Below are 25,756 nucleotides of genomic sequence, written 5' to 3' on the forward strand. Positions count from 1 at the left end.
GCATTTTACGTGTTTTCTGAAAAACATTATTATCCATTCACTTAATAACATAAAAACGTTTTTATTAACTATGTAACTAAGTAAATATTATTCTATATAACGAGCTGTAAACGATATACCTATTTTAGGTTTTCTATTAATAATTGTATTTTTATTTACAATTAATTATTTTCCTCAAAATAATTCAAATATACCTAAACTTAAGCAAATACTTTCAATCTAACACAACATGAAACGTCTTTGAAAAAAGAAATATCTAAATTTGCTTCTACGCGGGAAATCTGTTTTCGTCACAATCTTTCCCTATTTACCCAAATCCGGCATCATGAACATGAATTAGTTCATAAACCAATACCTACTTCTAAAACAAATACCTACTTTTGTCTATTATATAACACTACTTGAATTAGTTAATGCTAGGGCGTAACAATTTCGAACAACGCTATACCTAATATTATGACAAAAAATATTATGACAGTATACAATAAAAAATTAAGAATAAAATACACAACTTATTATTATAGTACACTATCAAAATATCAGAAATAAACATTGCCAAAAGTTATCAAAATAAATTCCTATCTTTCCATATTTCGTAGACTCCACGGTTAGGGTTTCCATTATTAACAAGTGATTGTTGAAGACATCGTAAATCTCCCCAGTGGTTAGTTCGTCACAAACCGCCCGTCTTAGGACTTATTGCCTATTGAGGCTCTGTTATCTGAAGGATTTGCTAATTTACAATCCACCAATGAATATTTAATAGGAATGTGTCACCCCTGAAAATTCGGCTTTCGTAGTACCGACCACGGATTATGTGCTCCGAAGCAATACATCAGAAGTGGCATATCGTAAAAGTTTTTTGGAACTTTCGGGAACTGAAAAAAGTTCTATAGATAAATGTTAAAGTTTAAAAATTGATATTTAAGTTGTATATAAATGTATCAACATTAATAGACACATTTTAACGTTTTTATTATGTTGGAGTATTGATATAAGATGTCCAAACATGAAAAATGTGTGAAAATCTTGCGTATAGTTTATTTTAAACACAACACATACTATTCCACTAAACATATACATTTTTACTAAATATTTTTGAGGACGTAGCTTATTTATTGTAATATTTCCTAAACAAATGTTTTCTCCGATTTTCGTACAAAAAAATCAAATTCCAACTAAAAACCTACATTTGAGATCATTGTACGAAAACCGCGGAAAACAGTATAATGCCTACTTCCCCGTCTACGGGGCGGCTGTATAGACTACGCGCGGGGTGCGGGCGCGCGGGGCGGGGTGTCGAGAGCGACGCAGCCTCCCTTCCCGGCAACGATTACTGATTAGTGTGGCGGCGTGTGCGGCGGGGTCCGTGCGGAGTTCGTGATGCCGCCGCCGACGCGCCACGACCACTCCGCTCGTGTGAATGGCCCCCGACCCGATCACCCACTATCCGTTACCGAAACACCCAACTCTCGTATCCGCGATTGATTATCGCGCGAAGAACAGCTGATCGCGACCGCGTGCCGGCGACACGCCTACGTACATGTGCTCGCCACTACACGCTACTACGTTTGTGCAATGTATATGAATGTATTTGGTGGTTGACGGATATTTTCGTGTGTGCGTTTTGTGCTTCCCGACTCGAGTGAGGTAAGTCGTAAATCTATATATCTACTTAACTAAGATTTAATTCGCTAAGACGGGTTGCCGGCTAGTGTTTTCATCGTAGTAAGAGGCGTGTGGAGGCGTTGATGTCTTTATTACGACCGTAAACGTTGTGGATGTCGTTAATGTTTGTGGTCACCGCGAAACGGAGTTTGTTTGGTGGTAGTAAACGCCATCTAAGTTATTATCCCTTTTATAGCGTCCATGGCCTGTATATAATGTTGGCTGATACAATGTCTGTTAAAGCTATTAATGTTATATTACTCTGATAATACGTTATACTTCAATATAAATTAAGATCTCTGGTAGTAGGTCTACAAGGTCGTAATGTTCAAATATTTAAGGCTTTGTTCAATATTAAAGAGGAAATTGAATTTGGATTTTACGATATCATGTTCTGTTATATTTAATTTAATCTACTATTTGAGCCCCTATGTCTTATTATTCTAATATTTAAATAATACGTTTCGTCACTTTAAAAAAGTGAAAGTATTTTTAAAAACTCGGAACATTATAAAATTTCCGGTAAATAATTTAAACTACATTTGAAATCTATATTTTAAGAAACAATGATGGAATATATACCTCAACGGTAACCTGATTTTAAAATATAGCATTTAACACTATATTTCTTCAGTTTACCTGCATGAGTGAAGGGTATATTGAAATTTCATCAAACAATCTAAAGCTACAACTCCATCGTCTAATAAACAAAAAAAAAAACAACGCTTTTTGACAATCACAGCCCCAAACTAGGATTCCTCGTAAGCTAGGTGCTATGGACACACAGAGACAACTACACAAATACCCAGACCCAGAAACAGAAACCTAAATTCATCATTTAGAATATATGCCTGGCCGGGGATTGAACCCCGGACCATCTGCGCGTCAGATTTGTATAGTAACCGCTCTGCTACGGCGGTTGTTAATCTCTCTTGAAGACATGATCATTGTTTCTATTCACATCTTGTAAAAATCGTAGTAACGTAGACGCAAGGAAAATCTCGTAAAAATGAATTAATAAGGCAGTTTTATGCCCAACCGTGCTACGCCAGGTTAAATAAGTATGATATGATAAATTCTCGAATTTATGGCGCATATGCATAAAAATATGTAGAAGATTGAAATGAAGAACGTGAAATATGGAAGATAAACAGGGTTGTACCGCGTGGAAGCCGAAAAAATACGGCCTCGTAAAATGCCCGCGTGTGGATTTTTCCTAAGTGCTCCCTACTGATTTTCCGTTCCGTTTCACCTCTTATTTGTACGAATAAACACATCATTTGGTTTCCGTTTAGCTTGGAATGTAATTAAATTGTTTAAGAATTTCTTTGTAAAACTTTTCAGTACTCTAAATTTGAAACGGTAAGAAATCAAATTGTATATAGGTGTCTGGCATTTTGGAATTCTATTTTCGATATGGGTTTAATGTTAAATTTTGGGTAGTATCTTTATAACATTTTTTTCAATAAACTTATAGTATCGACATGTAGCTAAATCACATGTCTATTAGGAACTACTACTACTACGTAGCTATGTAATAGTAAATTCGTATTTTAACTCAGGAAGTATTTGCTTTCATGTGTAAGATCCATCAGTGTTAACATACATTGTCTCTACGTCAGTGTTAAATTTAATAAGAACAGAATATGAAGCTTCTATTGTAAAATATCTACAAATTATACGCTGCTAGTTCACTAATGAAGCAACAATCTTTTCAGTTCCTCGCAAACTATTTATATTAAAATATTCACGGTAACGTCTAAAGCGGGCCATGAGGTGTCTTATTAAGAAAGTTCTAGAGTTCTTCACGAAGATAACAAGCCAACTCTTCAATTAGTATTTGATTTGCAAAAGAATATATAAATCGGAAAATGTTTGTACGAACTACGAAGCACATCGATGGAAATGCGTGTGAATGACCTCTTATGTGCTTAAACTATAGAAATGTAGTTTGTTTGTCAGATTTTTAATGATTTTTTTAATAATATAGAAGTAGCAGACGAGCATGCAGTCCAATTAATGGTAAGTAAGGCTTCTGCCCCCCATAGACATCTGTAATTAATCCTAGACAGGATAACATATTCCTACCGGAGGTCGGCCACAGATGCACCGCTACCCCTGAGGACTAAGCTAGAATGTCTGAGAAAAGTATGTTTTTCTTACCACACGCTTCAAACTGGAATACAGCAGCGCTTAATACTGCTGTTATTAGGCAAAAATTGGTGTGGCGGTGGTGCCGCCGGAGCCGAAGCACATAGAGTTCTACCTCCTTCAAAGTAACAGTTAGAGTATCAAGAAAAAAGCGATTTCGCGTAAATTTATGAATAACTGATTGCACAAGGTGACTAAGAGATATAAAAGCTTCAGATATTTCAAAGGTATTCTATGAATAAACCCACATTAACTTTTTCATACCCAAGGAACCAGTTTAAACGGAACTCTCATTTCAGGAACATTCATATTAGCGTCGGGTTCGTTTTGAGAGGACCTCACTATGCTAGAAAATGTAATAATGATATAACCAACGACAACTATTTTACTAAAGCTAGAATTATGTTAATTAAAGAGAGTATTCAAAGCACTTAGAAATATTAATTACGTAAAGTATAGAAAAATAAACTTATATAAAACAATTAGAAAAACCATGCTTTTTAATAAAACCATTTTGTATTCTCTTCAAGCAATATTTTAATTTTGATACCCATCTCATAGAAGTGCAAAGATGTCCGCCGTTTTGGGTCATCGGCCATATTGGATCGACTTTTCATGTAAGCAAAATTTCAGCTGGTGTAAAATTATGCTTTAAGATTTGACCCTCAAATACCTCCATACGAACTATCAAAGCCAGTTTCATAAAAACTTTACAAAACTAAAAAAATGTGGTGCTGTAAAACGTAGTTCGTAAATGACATAGAAATCTTATTAATTTCATAGACATTTATTAAACTGGTCTAGCTATGAGTAAGAAGTCAGATGTGCTGAGTCGCCGCGGTCTCGTAAGTCAGCGCCCGTCCAGCGCAAAAGGGAGGCGTCGGCTCAATGCTAACCAATTATCCTCACACCTTTCTTAACTAAGCCGTTAGGTATTATGTTTGAAGAATAGGAAATATTTTCGCTATTTTCGATATGATTTTCGCTAAGAAACTAGAAAATTTATAAATTACATAACGGATGACAAACATTATACAAAAGCAAGAAATATACCTAATATAACTAGTAAGACATGTAAAACGTAATTTGTAAATAACATAAAAACTTATCAATACAAGGGACATTTATCAAACTAGTCTAGCTATGAGAAGCGAGTGAGAAGTCAAATGTGCTGAGTCGCCGCGATCTCGTAAGTCACGCCCGTCCAGCGCAGACGGGGAGCGTCGGCTAAATGCGAGCCAATTATCCTCACACCTTTCTTAACTAAGCCGTTAGGTTCGACACTTGGTATTTGTACCGATAGAATTAAGAATACAGCGATTTAAGAATACATTACACGATTTGTGCATGCTCTAAGAATACATTACGTACGAAGCGTGGGAAGGGTTACGAAGGGTGTGGTAAGGGTGCCCTTACCACGATCTTTAAATCGTGAAAAGTAGTAATATCTATTTACATATTAAGAGTCATATATATGTAAAGCTGCACTTATCAAGGTGTAATATGCGATGCATCCTCTTACTGAAACGTAGAACACAATGTTTGCAACTATTATATCTATACAGATATGAGATCTGGATACGTGCCTCTCCCCGCAATTAAGAGGGATTATTTTTCCATTACTCTATTAAACTCTATTTCATAGCGCTCTAGTACAGATACGAGATGAAGTTGCTTAACTTGCCATATCGTTGATAATACACCACTCCTATTAACCTATTAGTGTTCCACCGCTGGGCACGGGTTTCCTCTCAGAATGAGAAGGATTAGGCCATAGTCCATAGTCAATCGCGCTGGCCATGTACGTATTGGTAGACCTCACATACCTTTGAGATTTTTTTTACAGATGCAGGTAAAAGCAAGTGATAATTAATTTGTAATACGCACATAACTTCGAAAAATCAGAAGTGCGTGCTGGGGTTCGAACTTCGAACCCTCAATCGAGAGGCCACTTTCAGCCACTAGGCTATCACTGACTATTAAATATTAAGCGTCATAATAATCCATATATTAAAACCGTGACAATGCCTCTTGTTGTATCGTGTCGATTGAAAATATATATCGTGAAACTTGTATAGTGTCGTACAATTTAGCCGGTAGGCATGTTGCCGTAAAATGGAATATCCATTTCTGGATTTAATGGAATTTATTTATTTAATCAACAAAATCCACAGCTACTTAAATGATATATATAATACTTTCTATGTTAAACTAATTAGCCAATTACGGATTTACATTTTACGGACTTTAATTGCACTGCAACACTAAGTATAATATGGCCTTTTGTGCGCATAAGTAATATTATAAGGGTGTGTGTGTATGTGCGCGTATGTGTGTGTATGTGTGTATGTGTGCGTGTGTATGTGCGTATGTGAATGTGCATATTTTTTATTTTTAACAATTTATTTGAATTCATTTCGATTAAATAATTATCCATTATGAATAAAGTTTATATCAGTCTGTAAATAATAAGATATTGGAATAAAGTCTAACAGCTTCGAAAAATGGTATTACGGAAGCAAGAGTCAAAATATGAAATTCTCTGAAAAAATTACACGAGTTTTTGTAGTTTTATCCTTAACATCTTCTTAATTATATAGTTTTAGTTATAAGCTGCATTTAAAAAATAAATTAGTACTATTTTAGATGCTTTTAAAAATAATTACCCATTGAAAATACCACATTTGAGAGAAAGCAAATCTAAACTTGAAAATTAAAATCCTTAAAATGAATACTATAAACAAGGTAAATTATCGTAACTTTATTTATTAGCCTAACCATAGGATTTCCGTTATTTTTCCTATCCACAAGTTTCGTTTGCTCTTAAGCAAATTTCCCGAAACAGTTGTTACAGTTTGACGGAAATACGGCTGGCTGAGGTAATTTTAGGCTCACGAAATATTCCTCCGAAATTCCCGTGGCGAAACTGCAATTTCCTGTAATCGAGGACCGTTTCACATTTGAAGGACTCTTTCATATTGGGTAGAGCTTCGTCGTTTTGTTTATATCGAGAAGGTTATGTATATCGGTTTAAAGGGAATTTAAAGAATTTACCAAGTTTTGAGAAGTGACATTTGTTTGTCGTCAATACATTACTGTTGAGTGTTGGGCACGGATCTTCTTTAAATGTGACGAGATTATCCCATTTTTAATCGTGCTGACTGCAAATTATTATACTTAATTCGCTTTTAGATTTTCTTTTCGAAATCTCAGACGTGTAGGTTTCCTTACGTTATTTTTTATCACCTTATAACAAGTGATAATTAATTTCTAATAATCACATTACTTTGATAAATTAGAAGTGTGCCTGGGATTTGAACCTTAAACTTTCCGCAAAGCTAAGTTACAACTACTAGACTATCACTGCATTGCAGCTCCATACTTGTAGAATTTCATAAAAATTCCCGCTGTTACGTTCCCGACACGAAACATTCCTGTGATGGTCGTGATGAAACTGCAATTTCCTGTAATCGAAGACCCTTGAGTGTTCCACGTGGCCATCATTTCAAAATTTGGCTTTTCCCATCATCCATTCGATGCCACGCTTCACAATTTTCTTTTATATAAATTTGATATAAAGTAGGTGATATTGAAGCATACTCAAGGATACCAAATTAAATACGCTGCTAATAAGCTAAGATGTTGTAAGGGAGATATAGCCTTCGGGGTAGCGGCGATTTTATAATCTTAGATAGAACTCTATCTATATAGATGTCCATGGGTTGCAGTAGCCACTTACCATCAGACGGGACGCACAAATGTTTGCTAATTTGGTATTGTTAAGAAAAATATTGGGTAACATTATATAATTACATGTATAAAGTGAACTAGTCGAGTTTAATTATATATTATGTATCTATTGAAGGGTGTAGAGGCAGAGCGTATAATTACTGGTAAATTGAATTCAATTGAGTTAACGCTGATTGAACAAAAGCGTGCAATTTAATTAGACAAATAATTCGAGACGACCATATTATGTCTTTGTGTGATAGACAAAACAGAATTAACTCAAACAATACTTGTAATTATATATCATTAGTTACGCCCTTTTATTCACATAATTTAGTAGGTATGAGAGGAATTAAAAAAAACTAGCTGACCCGGCAAACATTGTGTTGCCATATAAATAAAAAAATGTTAAGGGTGAACAACCCTTATCACTAAGGGTTATGAGAAATAGATAGTAGCCGATTCTCAGACATACTGAATATGCATATAAAATTTCTTGAAAATCGGTAAAGCCGTTTCGGAGGAGTACGGTAACTAACATTGTGACACGACAATTTTTTATATATAAGATTATTCCATCTAAAGTAAAAATATTTTATCCATACGAATCGAATGATTCCATCTAAAATGACTAATTCCTGTTATTATAAGAGTAGGTAATTATGAAATCCAGAGTAATAACCAACTTGCAAAATAAACGGAAGCAAAGACTTTGATCAATTCGTTTATTGAAAGGAAGCTAACCTTACCGGAAACTTATCTTCTAACAACGAGAACTTTGTTTCCTGTTTTCAAAATTTCCGTTATTAACGATGGAATAAGTAGCCTTATTGTTTGTTAATAAATATTAAACTTTCTCGGATTTTTAAATTTCACTTTTGATTATAAAATTTTGTTTGATGACGTGATTGTAATTTTGAATGAAGGATTATTGTAATACTTGATGCATGTAGGGTAACTCTGTTATTTGACTCCGGCAGCACCACCGCCGCACTTTTTTCTGCCTAATAACAGCAGTGTTAAGCGCTGCTGTATTCTGGTTTGAAGGGTGAAAAGAAAATTAAGAAAAACTTCTTAATTTTCTTTTCTGAGGTACTCCAGCTTAGTCCTCAGGGGTAGAGGAGACTTTGTGGCCGAACTCAGATAGGTATCTAATCTTATCTAGGGTTATTTACAAATGTCTGTTGGCAGTAGCAGCCTTACCATCATATGGACTGCGTACTCGTCTGCTACTCCCATATAAAAACACTACTAAGTTTCATAAATACTATTTAAATTAACTGTTTACTGCCGGATTTATTTTTTCGTTCGTTTTTCTCACTCCATTGAAATCGTGACGACTGACGTGACGTCAGCTACCTTCAATTTCCTGAAATTGACTGCAGCTGATTGTCTTTACATTATGTGATTATAATATCACTGTCATTTATGTGATTATTTTAACATTTCATAGAATTGGTATTCTATCTATCTGGAGGCACGGCAGTGCCTCCGCCAAGTCGAGCCTTGTATATTTTGGTTGTTAAACAATTATATAGATGCTTATTGGTTTATAATTATTTTCTTATCCTTTTAAACATTTACGTATTTTGCTGGAATATACCTTTAGAGATTGAGATTACTTTTATCTCGATTTTTTATTATAATTTATACTGATTCACTGGTCACGTGACCAATGTGACCGTAGACCGTCCTATATACGCAAGGTTAAGGTTAAACATTGTTTTATATTTTTGCGTTTGTAAAAAAAGTGTCAAACGAATGAGCCAGGGAAAGCAAAAATATCCTTATAAATGGCGTTTTGACAATCAATGAAGCCGGCTCAGTCATATTTAATTCAACATTTACACGAGGTGAGGACGGTTTACCTTTGTGGCGATACCTACGTGATACGAATGCCTACACGATATTATGATTTATTCGACTCACTGTTTGCCAAATCCGCAGAATTTTATCGTATTTCGGACAATTCTGTGATTGAATCTGGCATAATGTTGATATGCAGTGAAGTTAAAGAAATATTTCTGCAGTTGCTTTTAAGTTTTTTTGAGAAACACTGAAATATGTTAATTTCGAATATGATGGGATATGATATTGATGCGAAATAAACACTAGAAAACTAATGTACCACTAATCACTGCAATGTAGTATCTGTTCAGCGTACATTATTCATAAAACACCCCTAACTTCCGAATATCATCTACTCGTAATATATGGTCTCAGAATAAAATGGCTGTGACACGTAAGAATAGACAGACAGAATGAAATTAGACAGACACGTTTGAATGCTCAAGCGTAAAATGCACGACAAAGTACTTATTTTGGAAATCACAGCCCATCCCATTAAACAGTTCTATTTATATAAACGCTTATTATACTAATTGCCATTCGCAAATCACAATCGAAAGGGCCATTATTATTTGGGAAATACGAAAATACATGGTAATCGATTTTTGGTGAGAATAGAAATAGATTTTCACCATTTCGGCGTATTATCAGAGGTTTAATCAACTCGATGCTACCGGCTTTGAGAGCGGATCAAATTGTCAATAGCAGACGCTAGCAAGTCTGAATAAAGACAGCTCTTCAAAACAGCTCCAGAGAAATATTATAGAAAGGGAAATAATCGTACAGATTTCATGATATATAATTTTAGCGACGAAATCTGTTCAGAGTGTAGACATTGGTTGTTTAAGGAATAGTTCTGCTTAATTGTATATAAATATTTAAGAGTCGAATTGGACCGTACATGTATGCCCGTTAGTAATAATGAATCTTAACCATTTTTTACCTATCCAAATTTGAAAGTCAATTTTTTAGGCAATAATTAAACTAAACTAAAAGTTGATATTACCTTATCAAAAATTAGGTAATAAAAGTTAATTTTATTCTAGTAAATGTTCATCAAAACAATGTAATCGAAAAAATATCGCAAAAATGTTATCCCTAGTTAACAACATATTATTTTCGGGATATTAAAACAAAAACGTATGTCGTCGTTAATTGCATCGGAAGAACAATGGGCTCCCCTATAAATAAGATCGCGTGTTTGTTATATGGCGAATAAAAGAGGGCGAATTTAAATAGCGAAGCGTCAACGCTCTCGTCAGTACTCGGGCGTCACGTTCCAAGATGGCTGCCGAGCTACTTTCGGCGGGAACGTGACAGGGACTTCGGCTCGATATTTTTGTATGGTAAATTTAAGTTTGCGACTTATTTATGTGCATAACCTTAATAAGAGTACGAAAAGTAAATATAAACAACGTGTAACTAATATCTTTTGAAGTAGTTCCAAAAACTTGTGAATTTAACGGAACTTGGTCAAATCGAAATTACAATAATAAAAAAAAATAAAAAAATATACGTGTCGAATAGATAACCTCTCTTCCTTTGGGAAGTCGGCTAAAAATGTTATTTGTTGCGATTTACTTTTGAAGTAGAGTTAATGAATTCATTTCAGATTTAGTTTTACAGGTAGAAACGCAGTTGATATTGTGGCCTCTCAATTTTTACGACCTCTATTATCTTTTTTTACAGAGATTAATTAATAAAATAACTATCAACTTAGTTAAATTTTCAGTATAAAGGTACCTTATCTTGTAAAATACTTGAATAAATTGAACACTTACTTATAATTTATTTTAGATTCAGTGTGCCGAACTATTCGGACCAAGAAAACTACAGTTTTAAACTTAAAACTGGGACAAATTCGCAGTTACGTAAAAGTTACCAGTAGGTAACCGTTTTTAGTAGTAAAATAAAATTAAGTTAAAAAACCGAATATTTCAGAAAGAATTTTAATATATAATTGCAAGGTGTTAAATATTTTAATACATGGTTGAGCTTCAATTAGTAACGTAGTAAGCAATTAATGACGTAGACAGAAACATGTAAAATAAGATAGATCGTATTTTAATGTTTTTAAGACAAATTAATTATGTTAGTGTTGTATATAAATTGCCGTGTTTTCTCTTTCTATTATTTTAACGTGAAGAAAACAGTAAATCTATGCTGGTTGATGTAATTGTTATAATTATCTTGTTATTGTTATTGGGACAAGAAACAATAACAAAGCTAGCAGAACAATGTCCCGAGACCTTGCGATACGTTACGTTATCTTGACTCTTAATTCATGATAACTTGAACATAGATTATAATAATGAGGGACACTAACTTAAAAGACTAAATTAATACTTAAAATGAAAGCACTTTATGATATTTTATTATGAATTATGTCAGAGAGTAATGAGATAGATTTACATAATATACCTAACTAAGTAATTGTAATGTATTTTGAATCTACGGATTAATAATTTAAAACTCAATCATCTCGTACAAGTTTTTTCGAATAAAGTTGCCGAATTCTCACGGTTCTATGCCAACTATCTAGGTGTAATAAGTATATAACATGTTTTAAAATCTTGTATAAGCAAAGGAATAAAAATTAATGTCTGACTATACGAATAAAATCATGACAATCCGATAAAGTTAATAAGTACCTAAAAGAAAAAAAAATGTGAGCCGTCACGGGACGCCTGGCAGATGTGAAACATCGACATTATTTTGTAAAAGTAGGTAATATGCAGAAAAAAACATATTAATTTTTTAATGTTCATATTTATAACAAATAAGAAAAAACTTTCGTGCGCTGCACGCCATCAGCTGATTTTGAAATACAATTCTGTCAGTCTTAATAAATTTATTCTCTGAGAAGAATGACATTAAAATTAATTAATAATTTAAAAACATTGTATGCAATGATTTTTATGTGAATTTTAATCTACCAAGATAGTAGATTTTACATTTGCTGGCGCTCAAAACACACCAAATATACGCGTGCTTAATGCACAGATAAATGCATACTTTAATTATAAAAAAATAATTAACTTACTGATGACTTGATGGTGTGTCATAGTGTGATTTTGCTTTCTTTGCAGAAGGCTGATCACTTTCACTCTCTAAATTATCACGGTCAGACATTTTATTATCAGAAAAATAAGCGGGCAATACTTAAAACATACAAAATACGTCAAATGGTGTAAAACGAGTTAAAACGACTCCAGTCGCTCTCGCGCGGCGTAGTAATACACACGAATGTCACTGAACACGTTAAACGTCATTATTTTGAATTTTAAGCCTCAAAATGCCTTCTTGTGCAATGCACAAATGCAAAAATTATGCTCGAAAAAGAAACAAGATTCATGGAATCACCTATCACACGTAAATGAAGAGAAATTATTAAATTTTGTTTATTTTTCGTGTTCGATCCGCCATGATTACATGAGTAACCAGAAAGAGACAAAGTATGTTTTTGTCAATGAAAGTGATAAAGACGCAAAATGCATGACCATGCATTTTGCGTCTTTATCACTTTCATTGACAAAAACTTTCATTGATTGAATTGAACTGTCATAGATCAATGAAAAAATTTTCATTGATCTATGACCATAGATCAACAGAACAGAAGTGACATTTTATTGAAGCTCACGATGTTCATACGTGTAGGTATGTTATAGTTTAAGATCCCACTGCTTAATTTTTATATTAGTGTGTTTTAGTCAAAATATTACTTTTTATAGTTTATTTTAATAAAATAAAATCGATATATGGGAAATTCTGTATCCTAATCTCTAAATTTTCTTCGATATCTGTGGTAAATAATAAAAAATATTACCATAAAATTTATATAGGATAGTATACGGTATTTTAAAATTTCTTTAATTGAATAAATTAACCTAAACATAATTTAATAAACAATCTTTGTATAGCCAGAAATTAATCCTCAAAAAGACCACGGTAAGATTATATAAAATTCGCATGTCACGATGTTAGTTACTGTACTCCTGCGAAACGCTCTTACTGATTTTCATCAAAATTTATATGCATATTCAGTAAGTCTGAGAATTGGCTACTATCTATCTATTTTTCATATCTCTTAAGTGATAAGGGTTGTTCACCCTTAACATTTTTTTTATTTATATGGCAACACAATGTTTGCTGGGTCAGCTAGTACATTTATAAAATGTACACAACTTTGCAATTAATGGTCGTGTGTAAAATAAAACTGAAAATAATAAACATAAATTAGTAAAGATACTTCGCCGCCTTGAAATTGAATGAAGCCACAAACGGCTTATTAGTAAGTTTTTTTTGAATTCTTGACAAATAAAAACATTTTTAGAGAAAATTTACAAATAAATAACTAATACTGCGTAATTTACATAATAGATAAATAATTATTTCAAATATTTTAGGGACATTTTAGCACGGAGACGTGGCAAAACTTTTTTACGCAACTATTTCAATTCTCAAAACTGGGTACATTTTCTTGTTAGGAGTGAGTAATCTTTACTAATATACGATAATAAATATAAACAATTTTTAAATCGTATATTTTAAACCAGTCGATACATCTGTATAGATACATTCTTTCATCAAATTATATATTTATACATTTAGACTATATTAAATACTAATTAAAATAAATTAAACTATATACAAATAATTAAATTACCTAAACATAACCATTTTAAATTAAAATATAAATAATTTTTTTTTTTTTTGGGGCTGACTGAAAGGTCCTCCTGAAGGGAGGACCATCCCACTAAAAACTCCTTTAAGGCATTCGTCCAAGGGGACCGTACAGCCGACATCGGATAGCGACCTCTCGTTTGCGGAGCGAGAGGCGCTAGCGGCGCTCCCTAGAGAGCTACCGCTGGATAGATGACACTGAAGGTGTCAACGTATCATGAATAAGATTAGAATCGTCGGGAAGACGATTCTCTATGGAGAGTTGTACGCCCCTGTGGGCGGCCAGAAGATTCTCCACATCGGTGGAGAGTTTGTTAGGAGCGTCGGTCAAGATATTTCTTGGCCGACGGCAATTGTAACGGGTAGGAAGAGGGGCAGCATAGTCCGCTGCACCCTTGATTAAGGGGTTGGAATGGTTTTCTGAGCGGTCGAAGAACGCTTCAGAGAATTGTCTGAGGACTTGTTGTATTGGAGCGAGCTCCAGGTCGCGGTGGAGGTCAGCGTTTCTGACATACCAGGGGGCATTAAGTGCCCGACGACAAAAGAGATTTTGTATGACCTGGAGTTTGTCTAGGATGGTGGGATTCGCGTGAGCGAAGACTGGAGAGGCGTATGTTAACACCGGTCGAATGCAAACCTTATACAGCGTTCGCTTATTCCTGGCTGACAACTTGCTGTGTCTGCCAATCATGGCGTTGAGGCGGCTCATGTAAGAGCGGGCGGTATGGGTGACCTTAGAGACGTGGGGTCTAAAGGTGAGGCCCGGGTCAAGGGTAACTCCTAGGTATTTTACTGTGGGCCTCCATGGAATGGGGGCCCCAAGTAATTTGACGGAGGGCAGGTTGTTTAAGCGCCTGCGTTTGTGGTCGAAGCGCATTGCAGAGCTTTTCTCCGCATTGACTTCGATGCGCCATTTCCTAAACCAATCTCCTAACTCGTTGACCGAGCGTTGGAGTTTGGCGAGGACAGATGACTCCTTTTGCCCTTGGATGTAAAGGGCGGTGTCATCGGCGAAGAGTGAGAGCTGCACCCCATTTTTGGGGATAGGAATATCGTTGGAGTACGATATGAATAATGTAGGAGCGAGCACTGAGCCTTGAGGGACTCCGGCTGTTACGGGGCGTGGGGGAGAGAGGATACCTTCGTGTCTGTAGCGGAAGGTTCTGTCCTGAAGGTAGGAAGCCACGATGCGGACTAGGCGATCAGGAAGACCAGAATGGTATAGCTTGTATACCAGTCCTCCATGCCAGACTTTGTCAAAAGCCTTGGCGACGTCGAAGAAGACTGCTAGTGTCTTGTTACGTCTTGGATAAAACCCGCTTGTGATGTACTCGACAATGCGGTGGACTTGTTGGGGGCACGAGTGCTGGAGGCGAAAGCCAAATTGGTGAGGAATGATGAGTGGGGGAGCATCTATTGGGAAGAGGTGCCCTCTTATGTGAACGAGGATCACCCGTTCGAAAACCTTGCCCATTGCATTGAGGAGGCTAATGGGGCGGTGGTTGGAGGGGATATGTTTCGGTTTCCCAGGCTTGGGAATACCGATAACTGTTGCTGTCTTCCAGGCTGTTGGAAAGAAGCTGAGATCGAGGCAGGCATTGAAGATAATGACCAGAAGGGTCAGTGCCTGCTCGGGGAAGTGTTTGAGCGCCAGGTTGGAGATACCATCCGGACCTGGGGCTTTACGAGGTTTCAAACCGCGGATGACGGTCCGGACCTCGTCTGTAGTGATTTTAATGGGAGCAGAGGTGACAGGGAGAGAGATCTTTTTAAGGACCTCCTCCTCCACCTTGTGAATGTGGATAGGGTCGCACGGTTGAGTGCTGGGGGAGCACTGCGCAGCGATGCTATCTGCGAAGCATTCGGCCTTCTCAGCGTCTTCGAAGGCTATGCTGCCGTCGGGACGCGTGAGAGGGGGAGTGCTTGAGAAGGCTTCGGTACGAAATCGTCTAGCGACTTTGTAGAATGCCTTATGAGAAGGTTGGATATCCTCCATGAGAGAGTTCCAGTTGGAGTCCCTCATTTCGGCTAGCCGGGATCTGACTTTCCTTTGGAGGGCGTTAGCGCGCCTCCTAAGGACAGGGGTGGGATACTTGGCGGCCCATCTGAGGGCTGCGTTTTTAGTTTGGATTAGCTTCCTGACCTCGCGAGGTAGTTTTCGGTTCGGGACCTCTACCACCTTCGCGTTGTCATGAAGCGAAGTCTGAACTAGCTGGGTGAGTGAGTTCACCGTACTGTCTATTTTCTCCGAGCTAACAAGGTAGTCTGGGGGAATAGTATACGGTGAATCGGGGGCCTCTATGGCCGAGGTGAGAGATTTCTCGTACCCTTCCCAATTAGTGAAGGTTTTCGAGGAGGTATGGGGAGTTGGATCATAGGGACCTAACTGTAGAGAGACTGGACGATGGTCTGAGCCCAGATCGTCCAGTGTTTCGATCGCTCTTGTATTGAGCGCGACGCCTTTAAGGAGGGCGAAATCCAGGACGTCGGGTTCTTGGTCTTCCCGATCGGGGTAGTGGGTTGGCGCTGTTGGAGAGAAGATATCAAAGTCCAGTGCGCGGGAAATGGTTAAGAGTTTCTTACCGTTGGTGTTAGTCAGACGACTGTTCCAAACGGTATGTTTGCAATTGAAATCTCCAAATAGTACGACAGAGTCTCCGAGCGAGAGGAGGGCCTCCAAGTCGCTTTGGAGAGGGGCTTTATTGGCGGGGAGGTAAATTGAGGCTATGATCAGGGACGGGTGTCCTGTCATGCCTAATTTGCATATGGTGGCTTCCATATTGGTGAGCTTGGGTGTTTCCAGAGGGGTGCAATGGAAGGATCTCTTGTAGTAGATGGCAGTGCCTCCGCCACGACGGTCGTCGGCTCTGTCATTACGTACAAGCGCGTAAGAGGGGAGACTTACGCCTTTAAGGGAGGGCTTGAGGAAAGTTTCCTGAACAAGCAACAGGTCGATATCCCTGTTGCGGACGAACTCTTTGAGTTCGGGAATGCAAGGCTTAAGACCTCGTGCATTGAAGGAGATAAGCGAGACGCCTTTAGGTTTTTGACGACCGGGATGAAGGGGTTGAGTATGAACGTTACTCATTGAATGGACTTGAACAACGCTAGGTGTTCAGAGTAGATTGCGATGCGCTCCGCCTGGCTGGCGTTACGCATCTTTTGCGAGACGAGTATGATCTCGTCGAGGTTCACGCCCTTAACGCAGTCCTTAAGGAACATGATATGTTCCCTTACCGATGCGTCTTGGGTGGGACGGGGAGTGGGGGTGGCCTTAGGGGCCGGGGTTGGTGGGGCGGTCGCGGGTGCGACTTTCCTCCAACTCATGGGAGCGGTTGGGGTTTTGGAGGCCCCTAGCCGCGGGAAATTGGTCGAATTGACCGGAGGTGGGCCTGCTTTCGAGGGCTGCTTTTTAGCAACCTTCTTTTGAGCGGGACGGGGGGCTTTAGGGCAGCCACGGTAGTTAGCCGGGTGCCCTGAAGTGGTGCATAGCACGCAGGCAGGAGGGGATTCGTCTTCACGAGTCCTCTTGCACTCACGTGTGGCGTGGGGTTCTAGGCACTTGACGCACCTTGGGGGGGCAGTGCAGTTCGCCGCTGCATGGCCGTAAAGCTGGCAGCGGTGGCACTGGGCAGGGTAGCCACGCTTGTTAGGTGGTTCCACCTGGATCTCAGAAAGGCCACAGATTGTGAGCTCCTTCTCCTTGAAAATGTCCTTGGAGGACGGGGTCTTGGCTAGAATGGCCAGGGCTAGAGGGTATTTGACCCCGTTGCGGTTGTACAACTTGTGTACACCTTCCACGGGGAACCCTTGGTTGACTAGATCCGTTAGGATTTCGTCGGTGGGAAGCTCGTAGGGGAGACCCCTAAGGACCGCTTTGATTTTGCGGTCCTCTTCTAAAGCGTACGTGTGGTACGGGAGTTGAAGGTGAGTTAGGAGCCTAATGAGGCTCCTGAAGTCCTCGGTGGTGGGGCATGAAACGCGAATAGAGTCGCGAAGGTTACGTGCCTTGGTGTAGTGGATCTGTTTTTCCACTAGGGTTTTAGAGAAGTCGGACCATTTCGACTTATCTCTGAAGAAAATGTGTGGGGGCGGTTTGCACTTGGCAAGTGCCGGTTCGCAGCGAGTGGCTGGCTTGGCGGGCTTAGCCGCGGGGGTTGAGCTCTGGGGCTCGGTGGAGGTTTTTGGCACGGGGGCCAGAGTGGAGGCTTTTGGCACGGGGGCCAGAGCGGGGGCCGCTGGGGCTGGGGTGGCTTCGATAGAGGCCTCGGAAGAAGTCTCACTTGTCGCCTTAGCGACGCGTTTGACCGGTCGTTTCTTGGTCTTCCTCGACTTGACAGGGGTGAAACCCTGGTCGTCGTCGGAGGAGGGGGCGGTGATGAGGGTGTTCTCCGACGATTCGTCGGAGGAGGCGGGGCGTTTGAGCGAGATGGCATCGAAGTCCATCTCGTGTCTCGGGGTGGCATCAGGGGATGCGGGTGAATCAGTAACGGACAGGGGATCCGTTACGGACTTTAAGGGCTCGCAAAGGGAGCGGAGTTTGACAGCGTCAATGGGGCGGTTGAGCTCCTTGCTCAAGAGGGAGGACAGAGCCTCGAAAAACCTATCTGTTACCATGTAGGCCATGGTAACCAGGGATGCCTCCCTGCCGAGGCAGGGAGCTAACGGGGAGGGGGAGGGAAATGCAATTACCCCTAAGGGAAAGTAACTGCTACCGTCACCCTTGGGATAGCCCAAGTGCAGTGGGATCGGGTCTGCCGGTTTCTCTCAGGCCGAGAGGTCTGAGAAGCGCACCGGGTCAACGCTAGCTGGCTTCGTTGGCACCGTTAGGTATCCACCAACTCAAACGCGTCGGGACGTGAGTTTTGTTTATTCCCAATAAATTGGCAATAAACAAAGCACGGACCGCTACCGATAAAAATCGAGTAGACGAGAACCGGCCGAAAGGCCAGGCAAAAAATCTGGGTTAGCGAACACTTAGAGCGCGAGCAGGCGGGGCTGCTCGGTCTGGCGTTCAAACGCAGAGTGTATAAATAATAACAAAATTACACTTATAAAATAAAAAAGTCGTCCAAAACCCTTTCTTGTGGCATAGTGCCCAGAACACTGGCAGCGTTTCCTCGCTGTATAGCGAGGCTAATTTTTTGTGCGAAATAACTGCCAGCCCTCTGGTCACCCGAAGCGAGGATAAGTCTGTGGGACATATCTTTTACAATTTTTTTCATATCAGCCGACCACGGACCCAACGTCTCAGTTGCAAGCGCCGCAAATCCATAATCATTTATAATTGAAGAATATTTGCGGCGCTTGAGAAACTGAGCGCGGTCGGCTGCAGCCCCAGCACTACTACAGGTGTCATGTATGTAGGTTGGGGCTAGTGTGTCCACACATGTAACGTCCCACACCAGGGCACGACCTAATTTCCACGGCACCAGAGTTGCACCATCAGGTCTCTTGCCGTCGTCTCTGCACAAACCACTTGGCTCTAGTGAGGCTGGTACAGAGACGGTGACAAGAGCCCTACGGATTAAATCATTTAAGGTGCCGTGTCTATATAAACGGCCAGCGCTCCTGGAGCAGGACAGACCATGTCGGCCATACTTACCCACGCTTCGGCCACAAAGGCAACGATGAGGTTCACAAATCTTGGCACCAACCCGGAGACCCACTGAAATTCTCAGTGTCGAAGCATCCAGAATGGTGCCAAGATTTTGGGAGGGAAGAGCGTGTAACCAGTGTATTATATTTATATAATAATAATTTATTTAGTTAAACTGTACTATAACATTTCTACGTAAACGATGTACTAAAACTATTATCGACAGTTCTGGACATTTTTTACCTTCTGTTCCATTATTTCATTGTCTTTGACAAGCATGAGTATCAATGAGAAATATACGTCCATACGTCCCGTTTTTAACGGGACAGTCCCTTTTTTCGATGCTTCGTGCCGTTGTCTCCGAAATGAACCGTTGCCATTGTCAATTAAGTAACAGTAAATATTATAATTGTGAAAAAAACATGGGGTGCTCCATTTATCAGTTTTCATAAAGCGCCCCACATTTTTTGCACAATTATACTATTTACTTTTCCTTAAATGATTCTTAGATTGAAAATTATTTTCTACTTTTTAGTTAATTTTATCATAAAAGCGTGTTTTTTATTATTTCTAACTATATTTTTTCAAGTAAAAAGTATTTGACATAAAAAAATCGATGTCCCGTTTTGACTGAAGTAATCATTGGTCACTATATTCCATGGTCAATATTTACGTTTGCGTACACTTGAAACGCAAGGTCAAACACTAGTTGTCTTTTTTTATCACATTGTTCTAATAGCTCTGTCCCTTATAGAACATTTGTCTATGTAGTTAAAGGTAATCGTCGCCACGCCAGAAATCTTTTTTACGTGCGGCTATAGATGTTTCACATCAAAAATAGTGTACAACACTATTGATCATAGATAACATTCGTTATCGACCACATAACCAGAAAAACTTCCTTAGATCTATTTCAATAAATTAATCACGATATGCTGTAAGCCATCTTATATAACTTAACCCACTGCCTAGATAGCTTGTTTGGGCTATGACCTGATGTATCTTATTAGTTTTCTTTATATAACAATTGAGCTACCGGGCTCTTGGCGACTAGCCAGGGACTATTTGACCGCAATTCCAAGTACTAGCTCCAGTTTTTCTGGAAACCATCGCTGTCTAATTTGTCCCGACTAATTAACCTCTTAAGTTAATATACGTCTTAAGTGTCCATAACTTTTTGTGGCGGCACATTGATGGCCTTTATATCTTTATTTGCTGTAATGTTAGCAGGAATAGTCATTTTCTATAAAATGGTAATCTCAAAATATTTAAAACGATAACGCTCTCATGCTCTATCGATTTCAATTCATCATCAACCCATTACTGTCCCACTGCTGGGCACGGGTCTCTTCTCATAATGAGAAGGATTAGGCCATAGTCTACCGCGCTGGCCAAGTGCGTATTGGTAGACTTCACATACCTTTGAGATTTTTTTTTTTTTTTTATAAATCTCTTAGGTATGCAGGTTTCCTCACGATGTTTTCCTTCACCGTTTAGCAAGTGACAATTAATTTCTAATACGCACATAACTTTGAAAAATCAGAGGTGCGTGCCTGGGATTTGAACCTCGGACCCCGATCGACCCCGACCCCTCGGACTCGGATCGATTTCAATTGTTTATGGTTAGTTCTAAAGATAGGATAGGTTAGGTTAGGTTAGGCTTTTAAAGCAGATAGGTGGCGCTATTGTTAATGTCTATTTTTGTGTCACAATTACATATGCTGGACTCTTTAATGCTCATTAGTATTTTTTAATATATAGAAAAATTGGTGATTGGGGAATTAATTTGTGTTGTGTCTAAAAGTAGTAAACGAATATATACACAGCATGTTTAAAACAATTTAATAACGCAACTGGAAATGTGGCGCCATCTCTCAAATACCAAGAAGTTGTCAGAAGCTCCTATAATACTGCGGTCGCTGCAAATTAGAATAGAAGTCATATCTGAGGTCGGTCACAGATGCAGTCCCTGTGGATTAAGTTGGTGAAGCTCATTTAGTATCTGTGGTTGTAAGGCAAAGTTATTCGGCATATAATATCGTGGGCGGTACTAAAAGCTTTGAAAATTGAACCCGTTAATTAAATTAAAATTAATTTCTCATTAGCAGTGTCTCCTCTATATTGAATGTATTTCAAAGTTTTCCAGCTAATTAAAAACTTTACTTCTAAGTACCTACATCAGCTATAAGTATTAAATCGTATTTAGCTGGAATTATATTATTAATTACACGTGCTCTACTAAAACAAGTATGTTAAAATAATATTAAAATATAATACTATGTATTTTTTTAAAGTACTTCCAAATAATTAAGTAATAAAGTAATTATATTCTTCAAGTCATTTGTCTTAGGCATGAAATTGGTAAGAAGTACTTAAAATTACTTTTCATCTTAATTTTATTTTAAGTAAGTAATTACAAATTTAATATATTTTTAAAAATCCGTATTTGCTCAAATATTTCGCAGGTATTATGGTATCACATACCCGTATACAACATAATGTACGAGACTTTGATATCATAGTATTAGTAATGATATAGAAAAATATCATTCTGAAGCTCTACATATATTTAGATATAAGCCGCTGAGCTATTTCGCAGAGCTAAAAGCAAGGAGGATAGCAAGAAGCTGCTAGCCAACGTTCAATAGTTTGAGAGGCATTTTAAGAAGAAGAAAAAATATCTCTCTTAGGTTACATGCCAATATTAATTACATCGTTAGTCGTTATATCTATATAGTTATATCGATACCGTGTAACCTTTGGATAACGAGGTTACAGGTCAATCGTCGGTTGTGTCGTTGTAACCGCACCGCACGTTTTTGTCACCGATCCTTTGAAGTTATAAATAGGTTTGTTGATCCGTGTGCGCATATTTTTCATGTATTTTAATATGAAGTGACATACGTATTTTACCGTCAATTATATCGACGGCTTTTGCATAAACTTTAGTTTATTATAGTAGATACATGTATTATTAATTTTTCACGTATTTTAATATGAAGTGACAGACGTTACCGTGAATATATCTACAGCTATTGTAATAGTGTATTGTATAGGCCTATGTCCAGCAGTGGGCTGCGTGTCTAACGTGGGCTTTAGATGATACACGATACACATATTAATAATCGTGGAAGAGGTATTTGAAGACAGAGTCTGTATATTTGGAGGGGAGGCAGGTACCACTGCGCAATTAATGGTTTAGCATGAAGCCGTACTGCGTTGCGATGGAAGGTTGTAAATGCCGACTGACTTACATATGAGGTGATAATCTCAGGTCCTCAGGAGTGAAATCGTGTTAGCTATATGACTACTTATATACTATGACTACTTACCGTAAAACGAACTTTAAGCTCGTGTGCTATTCAAATCGTATAAAAATAGAGTGATAAAGTCCGTAGCTATACATGTGATTAATTATAACTTGTATAATTGTATCAGTTTCTTTTGCTTCTTTAATCACCTTTAACTAACTCCCAATTAGTACAAGGGTTTTACCGGAAGTCACGCAGACGCATTGCCAATCTAAAGACATCGGTAGTTACGTACCACCTGTAAACACATTATACGAATAATGAGTATGTATTACGTATTATGATATATTTGTAACTATAGCTAAGCTGATAATCATATCCCTATCTATGATCAAGATTGTAGGTATTAACTGTTGACTCTACGAGCGTTGCTAATCATCGCCAATGCGGAAGCTATTAATTAGTTATAAGTAACTTGATATATTTATCCGGCTCGAAGGATCAATTACTTTATAAATACAGGCTGTATGTACAACTTTGCGGATACATTTATAATAGTATATAATAATTACTTATAATTATTTATAATTATTTCTAACATGGAGCTTAAATAAATAAAGAATATTTCAAAATCGGCTACCGTCGCTAAACAAAATAGTCGAACGACATTTGGCTTATGACAGGCGGCAATAAATGATGGCAACAGTTGCTGATGATGTTTGACAACTAGCGGCAACAGTTGACGACATTCGGTGATAATCGATGACGGTCGACGACTGATTTAGGTCGCTGACGATGCGGCGACACTTGACCATAGTTGATAATGGTCGACGGTCGGTGATAGACGGCGACGATAGAACATGATCTTATGCTTTTTTTACAATATTGAGTATAAGACGAGCATGCAGTCCACCTGATGGTAAGTGGCTACTGCCGCCCATCGACATCTGTAATCGACCCCAGATAGGATTAGATATTCGTACCACAGATGCGCCGCTACCTCTGTGGACTAAGCTGGAACGCCTCGGAAAAGTTTGTCTCCCTTACCACACCCTTCAAACCAGAACACAGCAGCGCTTAACACTGTTGTTATAAGCCAGAAATAGGTGTAGCGGTGGTGCCGCTGGAGTCGTACCACAAAGGGTTCTACCACCTTCAAAATGCTCGTGTATTACAACCCTAACAGACCAATATTCCAAATGAAATCTTCCGTCAGTACCGTTCCGGATTCGTCAAACAAACATTTGATACGTAATTAGAGGTTGAAAGTTTATACCCTCAAGTTAGAGAAGTTATATTACGGATGACGCTTCGCTTGACCCTTGTCAGGGAACTGTCGTGACAAGTTACCCGGAATGTTGCGGATTATTTTGTACATGTGACGTACATTGATAAATAGATACATAATTGATTAGGTCGAGATGGGCGCACACTGTAAAATGATACGTTACATACAAATCATCATCATCAACCCATTATTGTGTCACTGCTAGGCACCGGTCTCCTTTTAGAATGAGAAGGATTAGGCCGTGGTCCAACGCACTGACTAAGTGCGTATTAGTAGGCTTCACATACGTTTGAGATATTTTTTTATAAATCTCTCAGGTATGCAGGTTTCCTCGCGATGTTTTCCTTCACCGTTTTAGCGTAGCGTTCTTTTATTCTAATACGCATATAATTTCACAAATCACAGATTTGAACCTCGGACCCCCCCATCGATTGACCAAGCTTCTTAACCACTAGGCTATCCCTTCCTACTCATACAAATATAAGATATGATTATTATACAAATATCATTCAGTCTGTCTGTTCAATCTCTTGTATACAAACTTAGGTCTGTTGCTAGAACGAGTCTCATCTCAGGGGAGCAAGGGTTAAGTGGCTGATTGCGAAGGTGAAGATGGGTCCTCCAAAAGTAGTTTAACCATATGCCTAAATTAGATATAAACGAATACTTAATAATAAATGGTTACTGAGGTTAATGGACCACTCCAATCAGCTCTAAATAATACTGGAGCATTATCTAAAATCGATCAAAAATAGACTCTCTTTAGATCCAATTTTAAACGTTTGAGTATAAATAACTCTACAGGCGTTAAAATATGAGAAAATGCACACATAATAATTCTAAAAATGTCAAACTAAAATATATTTCTTCTTCGATGAAATAACTATTGTATTCTGAAACATATTGGTTGGAAGCGGCATCATAAATCTTAGTTCACCTTCCACCGAGCAGACTCTCGCAGCGAATCCATTTGTATTGAAAAGGTTACGACTGATAACATAATATGAATAAGTCAAGTTACGTTTTTACAGACCGTTTTAATGTATAGGTAATATAAAGTTCTCCTGAAGATATTAACTGAGATTTTAAGATCATGTAAATGTTGTAATATAAAATAGTGAAAGTCATCTTGAAGGTTATCTACAATAATATTATTAAGAGGAAAACTTTGTTTGTTTGTTTGTAATGAATAGGCTCAAAAACTACTGGTTAGGTTTTTAAAAATTTTTTCACCATTCGAAAGCTACATTATCCACGACTAACATAGGCTATATTTTATATGAAATATATTTGATAAATAGATTTTGAGGCGGTACAAAGTTTGCCGGGTCAGTTAGTGTATTAATATAGTCACAGAAACGGTACGGAGTAACGATATAACAATAAACATATAACAACACTAGTGATTATAAGTATTATAACTATATCTTCGTCCCTCGCAAGAGCAGTTCTTGCTGAAGTCCTCGACCGGAATGCCGCTCTCTGTTAACTTGAGCGCCGCCATGATGTCATCCCCAATTGACATCCCCACTGCATCCA

The 25,756-nt window shown here is 38.3% G+C and overlaps 1 protein-coding gene across 1 annotated transcript in view; it reads left to right on the forward strand.

Annotated features, from left to right (window-relative positions):
* The first annotated feature begins 1,354 nt into the window (after positions 1–1,354).
* Positions 1,355–25,756, forward strand: part of Dscam4 (Down syndrome cell adhesion molecule 4) — a 273,148-nt gene continuing 248,746 nt past the window's right edge. The window contains exon 1 of the mRNA XM_073086430.1: positions 1,355–1,650. Coding sequence (XP_072942531.1) covers positions 1,589–1,650 — 62 coding nt within the window. The 5' untranslated portion in view covers positions 1,355–1,588. The remainder of the gene's footprint in view (positions 1,651–25,756) is intronic.

The sequence above is a fragment of the Epargyreus clarus genome, unplaced genomic scaffold (genome assembly GCF_041222505.1).
Source record: "Epargyreus clarus isolate Ecla_fem2 unplaced genomic scaffold, WU_Ecla_fem_2.2 ptg000024l, whole genome shotgun sequence".
NCBI lineage: Eukaryota > Metazoa > Arthropoda > Insecta > Lepidoptera > Hesperiidae > Epargyreus > Epargyreus clarus.